We start from the raw sequence: 16,830 nt of genomic DNA, 5'->3' as shown, positions 1-16,830 counted from the left end.
CTCCTCCAGTCCTTCCTGTCCCCTACCATCCCCTGGAGTCCATTTAGCTCATGCTGACTGCTTCGGTGACTTCATCCAATCACCTCCTTCTCTGTCGTCCCATTCTTCTTTTGCCCTCCGTCGTTCCCAGCATGAGGCTCTTCTCCAGGGAGTCCTTCTTCCGTCTCATCAGGTGGCCAAAGTCTTTGAGTTTCCTCTTCAGGATCTGGCCTTCCAAAGAACAGGGTTGATCTCCTCTGGACCGACCGGTTGGATGGCCTTGCCGTCCAAGGGACTCACAGGAGTCTTCTCCGCACCAGAGTTCAAAGGCCTCCATTCTTTGGAGCTCAGCCTTCTTATGGTCCAACCTTCACAGCCATCCATTGCAACTGGGGAAACCATAGCCTTGACTAGATGCGCTTTTGTTGGCAGGGTGATGTCTCTGCTTTGTAGTATGCTGTCTAGATTTGCCATGAGCATACACAGTTTTTACACATTTCTCCTACAGATGGAAAAAACAAACCACTTCCTGTTTGAAACATGAGCTTGCTCTCCAGAGTCTGTCTGTCTATCTGTCAGAGGTGAAAAGGCAATAAAGGGGTTTTTCTATTCCTGAGATGGTGAAAGGAGGAGGTGGATAAACATCATGCAGGACGAAGAGAGATGAAGAGAGCGAGAGAAGAGAGACCCTCAGAAGACACAGTAGCTCCTGCAATGGCTTGGGAGGCTTTCCAAAGCAAACAGAGCAGCTGGAGAGAAAAGCATAAGATGCTGGAAGGAAGCGGAATTTAATTGCTTGGAATGGAATGGACTGTCATAATAGAACACTGCAAGATGTGATCTCTTTCTTCCCTCACCTGCCTCCCTCTCACCCTTTCATCCATCCATCCATCCATCCATCCATCCATCCATCCATCCTTCTTTCCTTGCTCCCTTTCTTTTTCTCTTTCTTTCTTCCTTCCTTCCTTCCCTCCCTCCACTCCTTCCTTCCTCCCTTCATTTCTCCTTCCTTCCTTTCCCTTCCCTTGTCCTTCCCTTCCTTATCTCCCCTCTCCCTCTTCGTCCCTTCCTCCCTCTGTCCCTTCCTTCCACCCTCCTTCTGTCCCTTCCTCCCTCCCTTCCTCCTCCCTCCTTTTCTTCCTGCCTTCCTCTCTCTGTCCCTTCCTCCTTCCTCCCTCTTTCCCTTCCTCTTTCCTCACTCCCTCCTTTCCTTCCTCCTTTCCTTTCTCTCCCTTCCTTACCATCCATGATTTATATATCAAAAAAACGATCAAATTCTTGGATCAGATCTTGGCTCATAAATGAACTGGAACCCTTTCCTCTGCCTTCATACCACCATGACCTTGGTCATCAACCACAACATACCCAGGGTCATGACACTGGCATAACAGAAACATGAGTCTTGGTCACCTAAAGAGAAGGGAAGATCTTCTCTCTCCCTTACCTTCATGCCAGGTTCTCCTGGAAGCCCTCTTTGTCCCGCTGCACCAGGAGGTCCCTGGAGGAGGAGGAGGAAGGAAGACAAATAACGAGAAGAAGACCCAACCCAGAACATGCTGGAGAGAAGCAATGAGATTGCTTCTTTTTTTACCCAGAGTTTAAGAGCTGAAGAGCGAATTGTTCATTTCCAGAGTAAGAAAGCTTTCCGGTCTTCTGCTCTTGATATCAACCATCTTCTGTCCTCCCAGACTTTCTAATGCAGGGTGCATCCTCCAGTTCAGTTTTTTGGGGGGATTCTCAAAAGCTTGGGTGGATTCCAGGAAATTATAGAAAAATGAGAGGGAGGTGGAAATCATATCTTACCTTATGTCCAATTTCTCCCAAACTTCCTGGTGGGCCAGGTGGGCCTTGGGGTCCCTGAAAAGTTAAGGACAAACAAAGCCTTCTTTGAGCAGGATCTTAAATGTACATGACTGATGAGTTGGTTGAGTGATGGACACAAATTGCCTGGAGATTCAACGTACACAGAATCGTTTCCGACCCTCCCTCCCAAGTTTTCAAATCAAATTGCAATTTCCGTGGATCGTAAGCTTTGCATTTCCTTCATTGCTTTTCATCAAATTAAATCAAATATAGGTGCTGGGTTCAAGAGAAGACCTCATTTTGGCCAAAATGTTAAAGGGAATGGACCAAGGAGAAAGAAATGCATCTTCTTCAGAGAAGTCCTCTTCTCATCTTCATGAGAAGATCTCATTTTGGTCAAAGTATTAAGGGAATGGACCAAGGAGAAAGAAATGCACCTTCTTTGGAGAAGACTTCTTTTCATCTTCAGAGAAGATCTTCAAAGAAGACCTCATTTTGGGCAAAACGTTAAGGGAATCTTCTGGCATCTTCAGAGAAAGCCTGATTTGGGGTAAAGTGTTAAGGGAATGGACCAAACAGGGGAAAAAATGCTTCTTCAGAGAAGACCTCTTCTCGTCTTCAGAGATCTCAAAGAGGTTTTTCAGAGAAGGCACCTTCAGAGAAGACTCATTTTGGCCAAACTGTTATGGTGAATGGGACCAAGCAGAAAGAAATGCATCTTTTTTTATAGAAGACCTCTTCTTGTTCTTCAGAGAAGACCTCATTTGGCCAAAATCTTTATGGAATGGACCAAGCAGAAGAAATGCATCTTCTTTATAGAAGACTTTTCTGGTCTTCAAAGAAGACCTTCAGAGACGGACCTCATTTTGGCCAAAATGTTATGGGGACTGGACCAAGCAGAAAGAAATGCCAACAATGTTGGGGCTGCTTTTGAACAAGACTTCTCAAGTTCTTTCCACATGGCTTCTCCCCAAGCTTCTCAGATAGGAATAATCAATAGTGGGGTTGAAAAAGTGGACAGGAGTGGAGAGAAAAATAGAGGTCCATTTGTGTTACTTGCCAAGTCTCCAGGAGGGTCCTTTTGCTCCTTGGGGCCAGAAGATCCTTGAATGCCCTGCAATGAAACAAGCCAATGAAGAGACCAAGCTTTAAACCAGATGTAACATCTCTTGTAAATTTAATTGCCCTTCAATTTTTCCGCTCCTCCAAATTAAAGTAATTCAGCTTTACAACCCGAGCAGAAGGCAGATTTTATTTTATTTTTAAAGTGAATGACTTTTCAAGCCACCACTATAATTTACAATAATGCATGAAAGTTAATTATATCATCAAGGAAATTTGCTTTCAAATTTGTCGCGAATAAAGCAAAACTCATGGGGCAACAAACTTCATGATAACTTTTTAAAAATAAAATAAAATTTAAAAATTCCAAAGTCATACAGAAGTGAAGAAGCTTCCCAAGGGAGGTTGAAAATCAGAAATCAAGAGACAAGGGAAGAAAAGGAGGAAGGAGGAAGAAGGGGAAGACAGGGGAAGGGGACGAGGAAAGAAGGGGAAGAGGAGGAGGAGGAGGAGAAGGAGGAGGAGGAGGAGGAGGAGGAGGAGGAGGAGGAGGAGGAATGGCAATTAAAGGAAGGGGGGAAAAATCCCTCCCTAATTCAACTTTACTAGCTTGGATCAAAGGCATAAATGGTGGAAATCATCTCATATGGATTCTCTCTGTTACTGTCTCTGATAACATACCCTGTTTTCCCCAAAATAAGACAATAAGTCTTATTTTCTTTTGACCCACCCAGAAATAAGCAATTGACCCTTATTTTCAAGGAGGTTTTATTATTTTTGAGGTGTAGAGCAGCGAGCGTGGTCACTTCATGGCTGCTGCTGTGGTTGCAATATTTTTGCAGAGGGCTTATTTGGGGGAGAGGCTTATTTTAGCACATGCGCTCAAAAGCCCAAATGAGCTTATTATCCAGGGGAGGTCTTATTATCAGGGAAGCAGGGTATTAATTCTTCTTGTTATGACCTAGGCTCTCCCAGAAGCAGGAAGCCCAGTCCTCATCCCGATAAACCCCTTTATTTAATGTACAGTGAATTCCTCTCCAGCAAAGTCTTTCCTCTCCTGCAATCTTTCAAGAGAGTTCCCAATTCCCGACCTTGATCAGGCTTGGAGAGTGGCCAGGCCGATATCTTTCAGACGTTGCAATACTTGGCAAGAATGCAGGAATGAACTATTGTCTCTCCTGCAAACTCCACTCCTCTTTCGCTCCTCTTTTTATTTCCTCTGGGAGGGGCCATTTACCATTCCACCTGTGGCTTACTCCCAAGTCGACTCCTGTTCTTTAGCTGTTCCCTTCATCTGGCAGCTCTGTGCATGCGCACACTGGAACAGGCTCCAGCTGTTTTCTGCTCACTGATGTCTGACTCTGAAGGCAGCTGATAACTTGTCAGACGGCCCCTGGCCCCCTCTCTACCTCCAACACAGAGCCTTCCCCAGACTTCAGGACTGGCCAGGTTCCTCCCCAACCTCTTCACTGTCTGAATTCTGCTGCCAGCTCTGCGGCGGCGGCACACAACAGCAAGACAAAGGATGGACTTACAGGGAAGCCACGAGCATCCGGTCTCTCCCATTCTCGCCGACCTGTCCCTACAAAACACAAAGATTTGAATTGAGGAGGAAGATCAGAGCGAGTCCTGAGAAGATACCATAAACATCTCAAAAGACTTTTAGATGCCTTCAAAAATACTGAACGTACCTCTTGCCGTCCAATCCTGATTTACCTGGTGTACCTGGGAGGCCTGTAATAAGATCATAACAAAAGAGAGAGGTTTTTTTTAATGCAGGAAGGTCGTTTTTTCTTCCCTTTTTCCATCTGCCATTCTACCAAAGAGCCGAGAGAAAATCCACTCTACAATGAAAGACGATGGGGAAAAAAGACACATGGTGGAATTCTCCAGTTGGCCAAAGTCTAAAGGACAAATTTAGTATCCAGACCCCTCTTCCTTGCCTTTGCCTTCTTGCAAAAATGTTAAAATCCTGCATGCAACAAATAGGACATCATGGAGGGGAGTTCTGGGCCAATTTTTCTCCCTAATGGAGCATAGTGGAGAAATGGGAAGCTGTGTCGAGAACATGGGCCAGTCTTTGCTCAGTCTGTGCGGAAGGAAATACTAAAACTCGGCCTCTGTGTTTTGGCAAGGAAGAATGACTTCCTTACTCTTTGTGCTCTGTAGAAGTATCGGGACTGTTATTCCTGTCCCCTGGAGCTTTGTAGCGCATGGATTCTAAGATCCGTCACCGGATTCTTTCAAAACAGACTGGACAAGCATTTGACTGAGATGATATAAGGTCTCCTTCCTTGAACAGGAGGTTGGACTACAAGACCTTCGAAAGCAGGGGTGAAATTCAGCAGGTTCTGAAAGGTTCTGGAGAACAGGTAGTAGAAATTTTGAGTAGTTTGGAGAACCGGCAAATACCACCTCTGGCTGGCCCCCGAGTGGGGAGAGAATGGGGATTTTGCAATATCATTCCCTGGAGTGGGGAAGGAATGGAGATTTTGCAGTATCCTTCCCCTGGAGGAGGGAGGGAATGGGGATTTTGCAGTATCCTTCCCCTGGAATGGGGTGGCAAGCTGTTCCATTGAATACAGAATACCAAAGTTGGAAGGGACCTTGTAGGTCATCTAGTCCAACCCCCTGCCTCAAGCAGGAGACCCTATACCATTTCTGACAGATGGCAGTCCAGTCTCTTCTTGAAAGCTTCCCAGGATGAAGCTCCCACAACTTCCGAAGGCAACTTCTGTTCCATGGGTTGATTGTTCTCCCTGCCAGAAAATTCTCTTTATTTCTTGGTTTGCCTTCTCTCCTTGATCAGTTTCCATCCATTGTTCCTTCTCTATGTGTATATGTATTGTGTTTGTATCCCCTTCCCTTTTGAGTTTGTTCGCCGCCCTGAGTCCTCCCGGAGAAGGGCGGCATACAAATAAATTAAATCTAAATCTAATCTAAATCTAGCTTTCTGGTGGTTTGGAGGATAGCTTGACCCTGTCCTCTCTGGGACAGCCCTGAGTATTAGAAAACTGCTCTCCTGTCTCCCCTGGTCCATCTCTTCACTAGACTAGCCATGCCCAGTTCTTGCAACTGTACTTAGTAATAAATCAAATCATCGGACACAGAATGCAGGAGTAGCAAAGACATTCCATGTTCATGCTTCCTGTGCGTGATTTCTGTAACTGGCACAGAAGCATGGAAAAGGTCTTCCAGCAATTGAACGGGCCAACTGTGGCACGTGCTCAACAATGACTCTCCATTTTTGATTGGGGGAAGGGGGGAAATGACTCACCTTCAGACCTTGGGGCCCTGATTCACCTGGTGTTCCGTCAGGACCTCGAGCGCCCTTGGAGAGATGGGGGGAATAAAAACTCAGGTCACAAATATAAACACGCCCTGAAGTTTTTTTTATTAGGAATAATGGCTGTGAAATATATATAAAAAAAGAAATTCAGTATTTAATATTACATATAATTACAGTGGCAAGGATTGCCTTCGCCAGAAATGGAAAAAAACAAATTAATTCCAAGCGAAAATGAAATAATAAGAAAGGTTATGGACTGTGCTGAAATGGACAATTAACAAAAGAAATCCAGGGAGAAGAAGAAACAGAATACTACCAGATATGGGATGGAGGAAAAGAAACAAGAATCAATGAAGGAAGACAACAAAGGCCAAAAATAGTAGTTAGGAGAATTAACACATATATATGTATCCAGTGATTTAAACTTACTAGAGGTAATCAGCCAATATAGCAGACAGAGGAGTAAGATAAGAGGGTTAGAATGGTGAAATACAAATGAAATACAATAGAAGGGATTATATATATAATCTTATAAACCTTATATTATATAAGGTGAGCGATATCGATTAGTAATTTCTATTAGAAAGAACAGGAAGCTCCTGTTTGCATTGTATTGTGTAAATGTGGTGTACGTCTAAGTTTTGTGTATGTGTATTTTACATGTTTGTAAATAAAATTTAAAAATAAAAATAAACACACCCTTTACATGCCAGCAGGGCAGTGGTTGGGTGCTTGCCGATTCAGATCGGTTTGGCTGAACCAGTAGTGGTATGGCAGCCTGGGTGCTGGAACCGGCGAGACCCAGGCCTTCCATGCCCCTGACTGGGTCCCCAGTCTCTTCTGCTGTCGCCGGCATGTTTCTGCACATACGCAGAACAGTTTTCAGCCAACTGCGCACAAAACGCCCTCTCAGCAAACCAGCAGTAAACTGGTCAGGAACCCACCATGGCAGCAAGGGTGGGGTTCAACATTTTTAGCAACTGGTTCTCTGCCCGGTGGGCATGGCCTACTCGGCCTCCCGCACGACAGCAGGCTCCGGAGGCTTTCCTCAAGCCTCCAGGAGGGCGAAAACAGCCTCCTCTGGGCTCCGGAGGCGCTCTGAAAGCCAGAAGAACAGGCTTGGAACTTTGGGAGACCCGTTTTTTCACCCTCCCTGACCCTCCACGCGGGCCCTGCGCTTACCTTGCATCCAAAACGGGCCGCGTGGAGACTCCTGGGAGGGGAGGGGCTGGGTGGGTGGGGCCAGCCAATTCTGCAACTATCAGTTCGGTGAATCAGATGTAAAATGAGCATCCCATTCTCCTGAACCGGTCCAAACTGGCTGAATCCCACTCCATACCAGGAGGGGGGGAAAAGATCAAAGGAATATAATGATAGGTAATTCTCTGATGGTAGAAATTATAATCCGGTTTGTTAATAAGCTGTGTTAATGTACACCTTCATTTGGCTGCAGTGCAATCACTCTTCAGCATCACTCAAGGGATTTTTCAACTCTTTCTCCATTTTGAGTGGGGCTAGAATGCTGCCCACGTTTTAGAGATATATGAAGCCCATCAGAACTTTAACCCCCCTATTTTATATTGCCAATCTCTGTCCTTGAATTTGGGGGATCCCATTTCAAAGGCACCTGCAGTCCCCATTTTTCCTTCTATGTACTCATATAGCCTTCAATTTCTATCAGTTCTGACCTAGACTTCATGAGAAAGCATAGATCACACACTTCTTCCCAAAAAACGTCTTTTATTTAAATGGCTGTGAATTATGGTCATTCACAGCCCGTAAATCATTCACAAACAGCCTGTGAAGAGTCTGACAGATGTCTGCTCGAGTTGCCACAGTCTTTCAGGGTAATGCTGATAGACCCACCTTTATCTCCCTTGAAACGCTGCCAGAGACCTAATTGCCCATTAGTTTCGCAAGGCCAAATGGAGCACAGAGTCAAACGGAACTTCTCAGAGCTTGAACCGAACAGAATGAACTAATTGCTTCCTGTAAAGGCTCACATCTGTTTGATCCTCTTTTATGTCTTATGGAAGGGGCCAATCATCTCCAAGCCTTACTCCTGAGTCAACACTTTTTTTTGTCTTAACTGTATACAGTAGTTCTTCATTCACTCAAGAACTCAACCACAGAAATGTCAAATGAGTAAAATTATAAGCAAGAGATCCCTTAATTCAGGGAAAAGTTGAAGGCATAGAAGAAAAGATGGCCTGGAGCAAGGAAAGGGTCACATTAGAAGAACAGAAAGACCAGGTTGGGGACAGGTCCTCCAGGAGACGTTCTATCACTGTGGTCACCAAGAGATGGCCCTCATTTGACGGCGGGTGGATCAATCCATCAGGAATCAATCCATCCACAAGAGGAAAACAGATGCCTACAACTCTTTCTAGCAGAAACAGGTTGCACCAATGACTTCTTCACACTTTCTTCTCCATGGTCCCAAAGGCACAAGAAGAAGCTCTCCAGATTCCAGGGGGGTCTTCAGATTATCTGATTTCTGTCACTTTTGACAGATTTCTTATCCTGCCAGCGGAGGAACCCAGCAAGGGAACCTGACCCCGCAAGAACAGGGCGACATTTTCCAAGCACATGGATTGAATTGCGCTGAGGCCACACCGTGTAAGCAAAGACCCCATGCTGGAGGATGCACAATCTTCCGCATGTGGTGAGGATTAATCAGGGGAGGGGGAATTAAAATCATTGCACCAAAAGAGGGTGAAAGCAGGGTCTCATTATGAGCGACAACTTGCAAAGGACCGAACGAACAACATCCCTCCCTAGTGGAACATGCAAGAAATAGGATGCAGACCCAACGAAAACCGAGTCCCATCTTGTCACGGGAGAGAAGGATCGTTTTTAAAACGTCTGTTTCTAGTTTGGGGTTTGGGTGTTTTTTCCACATACACACACACACCCACCCCCCAGAAGTTGACATGGAGTTCTTTTCCATCCCAAAGCTATAATTGCTAATTTGAGACCCCCATAAATCACATCGGGGCTTCTGAATCTGAACCAGAATCTGAGTCATCTCGCCTTCGAAAGGGCTCTGAAACAGTACAACGTGAGATCAATTGTGACAGCGGAGAAAGGAAAATGAGAGGGGGGGAGAGGGAGAGAAAAGAGAGGGGGATAGAGAGAAGAGAGAGAGGAGATGAGAGAGAGGAGAGTTAGAAAAGAGAGATAGAGAAGAGAGGACAGAGGAGAAGAGGGAGAGAAGGGGGAGAGAGAGGAGAGTTAGAGAAGAGCAGAAAGAGGAGAGAGAGAGAAGAAAAATAGAGAGGTGAGGAGAGGAGAGAAGAGAGAGAGAGAGGGGAGAGGAGAAGAGAGTTAGAGATAAAAAGCGAGATAGAGAAGAGAGGACAGAGGAGAAGAGAGAGAGAGAAGGGAGAGAGAGAAGAATTAGAGGAGGAAAGAGGAGAGAGAGAGAGAGAGAAGAGAAATAAATAGGTGAGGAGAGAGAGGAGAGTTAGAAAAGAGAGATAGAAGAGAGGACGGGGAAGAAGAGAGAGAGAAGGGAAGAGATGAGGAGAGTTAGAGAAGAGGAGAAAGAGGAGAGAGAGAAGAGAAATAGAGAGGTGAGGAGAGAGAGAAGAGAGAGAGAGGAGAGAGGAGAGAGAGAGAGGGCAGTAGAAAAGAGAGATAGAGAAGAAAGGACAGCGGAGAAAGAGAGAGAGAAGGGGAGAGAGGAGAGTTAGAGAAGAGGCAAAAGGATGAGACGAGAGAAGAGAAATAGAGAGGTGAGAAGAGAGGAGCAGAGAGAGAGAGAGGAGAGGGGAGTTAGCAAAAGAGAGGATAGAGAAGAGAGGACAGAGAAGAGAGAGAGAAGAGGAGAGAGAGAAGAATTAGAGAAGAGGAGAAAGAGGGAGAGAGAGAAGAGAAATAAGAGGTGAGGAGAGAGAGAGAGAGAGAGAGGAGAGAGAGGAGAGTTAGAAAGAGAGATAGAGAGAAAGGACAGAGGAGAAGAGAGAGAGAGAAGGGGAGAGAGGAGAGTTAGAGAAGAGGCAAAAAGGAGAGGAGAGAGAATAGAAATAGAGAGGTGAGAAGAGGGGGAAGAGAGAGAGAGGAGAGGAGAGTTAGAAAAGAGAGAGAGAGAAGAGAGGACAGAGGAGAAAGACGAGAAGGGAAGAGAGAGGAGAGAGTTAGAGAAGAGGAGAAAGAGGAGAGAGAGAAGAGAAATAGAGAGGTGAGAAGAGAGAGAAGAGAGAGAGGAGAGGAGAGAGAGGAGAGTTAGGAAAAGAGAGATAGAGAAGAGAGGATAGGAGAAGAGAGAACGAGAAGGGGAGAGAGAGGAGAGTTAGAGAAAGTTAGAGATAACAGGAGAGAGGAGAGAGAAGACAGAGAGAAGAGAGGAGAGGAGAGAGAGGAAAGAGAGAGAAGAGGGGAGACAAAGAAGAGAGGAGAGGGAAGAGAGGAGAGGAGGAGAAGAGCAAGAGAGAAAAGAGAGAGAAGAAAACTAGAGAGGAGAGAGGAGAGAAGAGAGAGAAAGAAGAGAGAGGGAAGACAGAGAGAGGAGGAGGAGAGAGAAGACAGCGATAAGAGAGGAGAGAGAGAAGAGGAAAGGGAGAAGAGAGAGAAGAGATGGGGCGGAGGGAAAGAGGGAAAGGAACAGCTTTCCATTCTGTCTTGAATTATGTTTTGGATAGGAAATCAGACGTAGAGGGCAGGCAGAGAGCGGCAGCATCTAAAATTATAGCCAGGGGCTTCTTTCCTCAGAAACTTAACAAAACCAAAAAGGGGAGGAGGGGGGAGAGAAATGTCAATAAAATTAAGGATTTGTTCTCATGAGTTAATTACAAAAGGGTGGGACCAAGAGAGCTGTTTGGGTATCCATTGGGTGGGAGAACCAAAACGTATGCAATTGTTTTCTCTTCCAGTGAGAGTTAAGTAAAAATTCAAGAGCAAAATAGGTTGGAAATGATCTCAAGCTAGCTGGTTCCGGCACGCCTCCCACCATCTTAGTTACCCAGAATGCCCAGAAGGGCACAGCAGGGGCTTGTGGGAAATGTGGAGGGTGACTTCAAAGGAGGAAAACTTTCAATTTTTGCATATTACTCCGAAGTTCAGGGCTCCTCTGTAGAGAACACTGTTCCTGAAAAGGATGGGGATTGGAGGGGGGATCACAATTTGGCTGTTTTTCGCTGACACGGAAAGCCATAAATAAATCCTTCATGGTCTGTAGACAATGCAGCAATCCAAGAAACTCTCATGGCAGAAGAAAGAATAGAAATAGAAATAAAAAGAACAGAGTAGAGTAGAGTAGAATAGAATAGAATAGAATAGAATAGAATAGAATAGAATGCAAAGTAGAGTAGAATAGAATACAGAATAGAGTGGAGTGGAGTGGAATGGAATGGAATAGAATAGAATAGAATAGAATAGAATGCAGAGTAGAGTAGAATAGAATGCAAAGTAGAGTAGAATGCAGAGTAGAGTAGAGTAGAATAGAATACAGAATAGAGTGGAGTGGAATAGAATGGAATAGAATGGAATAGAATAGAATAGAATGCAGAGTAGAGTAGAATAGAATAGAATAGAATAAAATACAGAGTGGAGTGGAGTGGAGTGGAATGGAATGGAATGGAATAGAATAGAATAGAATAGAATTCTTTACTGGCCAAGTGTGATTAGACACACGAGGAATTTGTCTCCAGTGCATAAGCTGTCAATGTACATATAAACAATAGTGATAAGTAACAAAGTTATACTTTGTTATAGGGATAGGTAATAAAAGATTTATAGGAGTTAGGTAATAGGGAAGATGAGAATAATGGTGGTAATACTGCCTTTTTAGATACTTTGACCGTGTTGTGGGAATTGGTTGTTTAGCAGAGTGTGGGGGAGGGGGAGAGAGAACTGTCCTTGTGTCCAGTTGTTCTGACATGCAGTGCCCCATAGCATCATTTGGAAGGGAGAAGTTGGACATCCTCCATCCCTCGTCTCCCAAAACAGCAGAGAACATCTCAGTGAGACACAAGACAGTATTTGGTGAGGCTTCAGAGGTCTCCTGCAAGTGCTCAGCAGTCCCAAATTCTTCAAACGACGCACCCAAATCAAGAATGAAGATGGAATGAAAACCAACAAGGAGCTCTCCACATGCCAGGAGGAGCAAGTCGTTCAGAGGAACTCAAGACTGAAAATCCCTGGATATTCCAAAATTGAAAAGAAGACCCCAGTTCCTTCACGAGGAATTGGGATGATGGAGGAAGATTTCCAATTCTTTCCTTCAACATTGTTGTTGCTGTTTTTGTTGAGATTGTTCAATCACTAAGTTTGTTTGTTTGTTTGTTGGATTTATATGCCACCCTTCTCCCAAAGGACTCAGGGCGGCGTACAACATTAAAAAAAAAGTCATGTCCGACTCTTCACAACCAACCACCCTCAATTTCCGCTACCGGTTCGGGTGAACCGATCCAAACCAGCTGAATAATACCTCTGCATAGCACGCCAGGCCCTCCTGTCCTCCACCATCTCCCAGAGTTTGCCGAAATTCACGTTCATTGCATCGATGACCTTATCTAAACCATCTCATCCCTCTGCCTTTTCCTTTTGCCTTCTGCTTTTCCCGCCACCGGGGTCTTCTCCTAGGAGTTCCTCTCTTCTCATTTGGTGGCCAAAGTATGTGGGCTTCAGCTTCAGGATCTTTCCTTCCAAAGAACGGTCAGGGTTGATTTCCTTCCGGATTGAAGGATAGGGTCTCCTCGCAGCCCAAGAGACTCTCAGGAGTCTTCCCCAACACCACAATTGGAAAGCGTCCATTCTTCAGTGCTCAGCCTCCCTTGCGGTCTAATCCCTCAGAATAATAGTCATTAATTGAAGCCCATGGAAAGACTGTGGTATATGGAGTTTGAAAGGATCACATACCTCGGTGTTCTGACTGAGGCTTCCCAAGAGCCTGAAGCAAACTCCTTGTCCCAACAAAAAACCCTTTTATTAATTGACTGCTAATTCTGCTCATTCACATCCAGCAAAGTCTTTCGAGGGAGGATTTACGGTCACAGACATTATCTGGCTTGGAGAGCTGCCAGCCGATATCTGAAAAACTTGGCAAGGAGTCTTGGAGAGTCAAGAACCAATGAAGTGAACTAATGGTCTCCTGCAAACTCCACTCCCCTTTCGCTCCTCTTTTATTTCCTCTGGGAGGGGCCATTCATCGTCCACCTGTAGCCTTACTCCCAAGTCGACCCCTGTTCTTTAGCTGTTCCCTTCGTCTGGCCTCTCTGCGCATGCTCACACTGGGAACAGGCTCCAGCTGTTCTTCTGCTTCACTGATGTCTGACTCTCAAGGCAGCTGATAACTATCAGACGGCTCTGGCCCCCTCTCTGCCTCCAACACAGAGCCCTCATCCGAGCCTTCTCCAGTCTCCAGGACTGGCCCAGTTTCCTCCCCAACCTCCCCACTGTCTGAATCTACTGCCAGCTCCAATGGCCACTGGCAGGCCACAACACAGATCAAGGACAGAGTTGAGGATCCGGGATACAGAATGCTGTGCTTCTTTGGAATCCAGCTCTTTCTCCTACCGCAGAAGGAGACCCTCCCGCTGGGCCTGATTTCCACCTTAGGAAAACCAACTTTCCAAAACTTTTGGTTGAGGACAAGCTGGGAAACATTGCCACCGGCGCCAGGTTTCAAAGCCCTGGAGTGTTTCATCCCAGATCTCCAGGAAGGGAAGCCAAGCACAGGAGCTCTGCGCAGTGGGGAAAATGTTTGGCAGAAACGTTGCCGGGTGGGAAAAAAACCGCAGTTGCAGCAAAGTTGCTGCTGGAAATACAGATTTGGCACTGCGGGGGGAAAAAATTTTACGAAAAAGGGATGGGGAAAAGTGAGAGCAAAACAGGAGCCAAAGAGAAGCTTCCTTCTGGCTCCGTTGCCTCTTTGTGGTGCAAAATAGTGGCGATAAAAGCATCATTGACACAGATGATTTTGGCTCGCGGAGATTTGCAGAATATTTTTTCCATGAATCCCTTTTGGAAGAGATGGGGATCCCTCTCCATCACGCATTCCTCCAAAATAACTATTCTGCCATGGGGAGTAGGAGAGGAAAGTCCCCAACTACCCAATACTCTGTTAGTAGGAAGAAAGAATTGGGCACCTCAACTTTCCTAAAAAAAAAAAAAATACTAAGAAACAAGACAACGGGCTGTGTGAAAAACCCAGCCATCAATCAATAACTTTTCCAGCTTCTGGTTGGCTACTGTGCAATTTCATCCAACCAATCTCTTTTCAACTAGCTTGGCAGGAAGTGCATTTTAAGCCCTACCAATAGTTGTTGACCTCTAGCCCAGGGGTGTCAAACTCAATATCAAAGGACCGGCCCACAGTGATGGGACGAGTGCGTACTGTTCAGCTTCGCTGGCTCACGGAGGCTTCCTGCGCCGGGCATCCAATCTGCTTTCGGGGCGCTGAGCAGCCTTGGTGAGTCTGAAGCAGCAGGAGACCAAGGCTTTTTTTGTGTGTGTGTCAAAAGCTTTTGCAAAGGGATGAAAGGCTTCGGGGGAGCGATCTCGCACTGCATCAGGCCTGCTGTCCGTTTGCAAATGCTTTTGGCACAGAGAAGCTTGAAGGAGCACGAAACAGGCTTCTCTTCTCTCTTGTGTGGGTGGAGCTGCACCCGTGCGCTCACCACTCGTGCGGCCTGATTCCCCTCTCTTGCCAAACTGCAAAGGTTAGGGATCCATGGATTTAAGAGACTGCCTCTTTTCCTCATTTTTCTACACAAAAAATTAAATCACCCAAAACTTGCTCTCGATCTCACCGTTATGACAGAGGACTTCTGATAACGGTGAACAGTTCTGTTTCAAACCCCAAAAGTTTGCTTCTGCTCTAAATTCTCTAGAAAATATAGCAAACTAGCCGATAATTTATATTTATTTATAGGGGGGAAATGTCCGGACCAACGAAACTTCTAAAGTTGGATTTTCCCCTTTACCAGAGGGAGCCCCCTTATGGACTACTCTGAATCCGTTACCATGGCAATTCCACTGCGCTGTACAGTAGAAGCCATTTTACAGCAGTACAATAGAAGCTATTTAAAGGCACAACAGGCTGCATCTTAGCAGAACACACACACACACACACCGAGGGGTTTTACCCCACAGTATTTTTCTCCAGAGAGTAAGTCATCTGTGTACTAAGTTTGGTTGAAATTCCAGAGTTCCCTCATTATGCTGGAACATACACACAAAGATAGATGATAGATAGATAGATAGATAGATAGATAGATAGATAGATAGATAGATAGATAGATAGATAGATAGATAGATAGATAGATTTCACTTACCCGCCGGCCTTTAGGTCCTCTTATACCTGGGGAGCCACGAATTCCTGGGGACCCCTTTGAAAATGATGAAATAACCTTCTCAGATAATTTAGGACTCACCATCAAATCTTGTGAAATGGATTTTTTCAGGTGAGGTTCAGAGGTAACCAGAGTCAAAAGAAACTGAACAAACCTTTAGAGAAATACGCTGGGCATTTTCCTTAATCAACATTAAAAAAAAAAAAATTGGCAAGTGTTTACTTTTGTGGGAAGAAAAATCCGGTCCGGTTAGAGCGGGGAAAGGTCTGGAAATAAAATGGAGGCTGACTGACTACAAGGAAAGAAGGTTTGTTTGGTTTTCAGAAACTTCAGCGACAGCAGCAAGTGTGTCTGGGACAGCTGACGAAATGCCTGAGTGAGTGGATGGATATTTCTGGTGGTTTGCCTTTGAGATGCTCCAGGGTTATTGTTTTATTTTTGCATGCACTGAGCCTTGTGACTTTTGCTATTTCAATGGTGGCCTGTTAATCCTATTATGTCCTAAAGGTCCTGTCCTGTCCTTAGAATTTGGGGTGGGGGGAATGTAAATTCTTAATCCGCCTCCGCTGTGGGAGCTGTGGAGGAAGGCGTTTCAGTTATGAATAGATTGGCCCAGTCTTTCTTAATAGGTGCAAAATATCCTTCTCAAGAAGACTTGGGGCTTCTGCTTGAGGCTGTTAAGGAAGACTCCTTTGGGGAAATATAATATTCTACCTCTTTTAATATTACTCCCCAAAATATTCTTGGGGAGGGAGGGGCTTCCCACACTTTTATACGGCTTAATGGCAATAATTCATAAGCCGAATTTGCTCCAAATTATATCGGGCAGAGTTTTCTTTGGACAAAATTCACAAGTATCAAAAACAAGGGAAAAAGATGTTACTTACTGGTGGTCCAGGAGGGCCAGGCTCCCCAACTTCTCCGGATATTCCAGGGTGACCCTGAAACATCAAAGTGAAGTCAATGCCAAGGATCTCTTCTCTTACCGCAAATTCAACCGAAATAACCTTTCCACCCACATAACGAGAAACAGATTACCAACCCCGCACACAGTGGATTCTGTAGGCAGAAGCATTAAGCCTGAACGTTTAATGGTTGAAACCTGAAAATGCGCCTGACCCGTGAGATGCACTGGCTCATTTGTCGTAAAATGCAGGGAAATTGTTAAGGTTCACTTTTGAGCTACGGTGTTTTAAAAAGAGCCTTGAGCCCATCGGGTTCCTAATCTATGGCAGAGTTAATTCATCCCAGTTCGGTTTCTGTAAGGTTGATGGCAAAGGGGAACCTAGAAAAGAATTGCAAACACTTGGCCTAAATCTCTCTAAAGCATTAATCAAGGTGATGTCACCTTGAAGATGGATTGTGCCCTGGGGTCCTTCCTTGTTTTTTGTTTTTTTTATG

At 45.2% G+C, this 16,830-nt stretch overlaps 1 protein-coding gene across 1 annotated transcript in view; it reads right to left on the bottom strand.

Moving 5' to 3' along the window:
* COL27A1 (collagen type XXVII alpha 1 chain) overlaps positions 1-16,830 on the bottom strand; it is a 196,993-nt gene that overhangs the window by 64,743 nt on the left and 115,420 nt on the right. The window contains exons 29-33 of the mRNA XM_032233211.1: positions 16,317-16,370; positions 15,412-15,465; positions 6,122-6,175; positions 4,380-4,426; positions 1,783-1,836 (exon numbers count right to left, since the gene is read on the bottom strand). Of these exons, the coding sequence (XP_032089102.1) occupies positions 1,783-1,836; positions 4,380-4,426; positions 6,122-6,175; positions 15,412-15,465; positions 16,317-16,370 (263 nt within the window). The remainder of the gene's footprint in view (positions 1-1,782; positions 1,837-4,379; positions 4,427-6,121; positions 6,176-15,411; positions 15,466-16,316; positions 16,371-16,830) is intronic.

This window comes from Thamnophis elegans, chromosome 16 (genome assembly GCF_009769535.1).
Source record: "Thamnophis elegans isolate rThaEle1 chromosome 16, rThaEle1.pri, whole genome shotgun sequence".
Lineage (NCBI taxonomy): Eukaryota > Metazoa > Chordata > Lepidosauria > Squamata > Colubridae > Thamnophis > Thamnophis elegans.
Note: the sequence above shows the minus strand (reverse complement) of the source record. Positions and strands in the feature narration are given on the sequence as shown.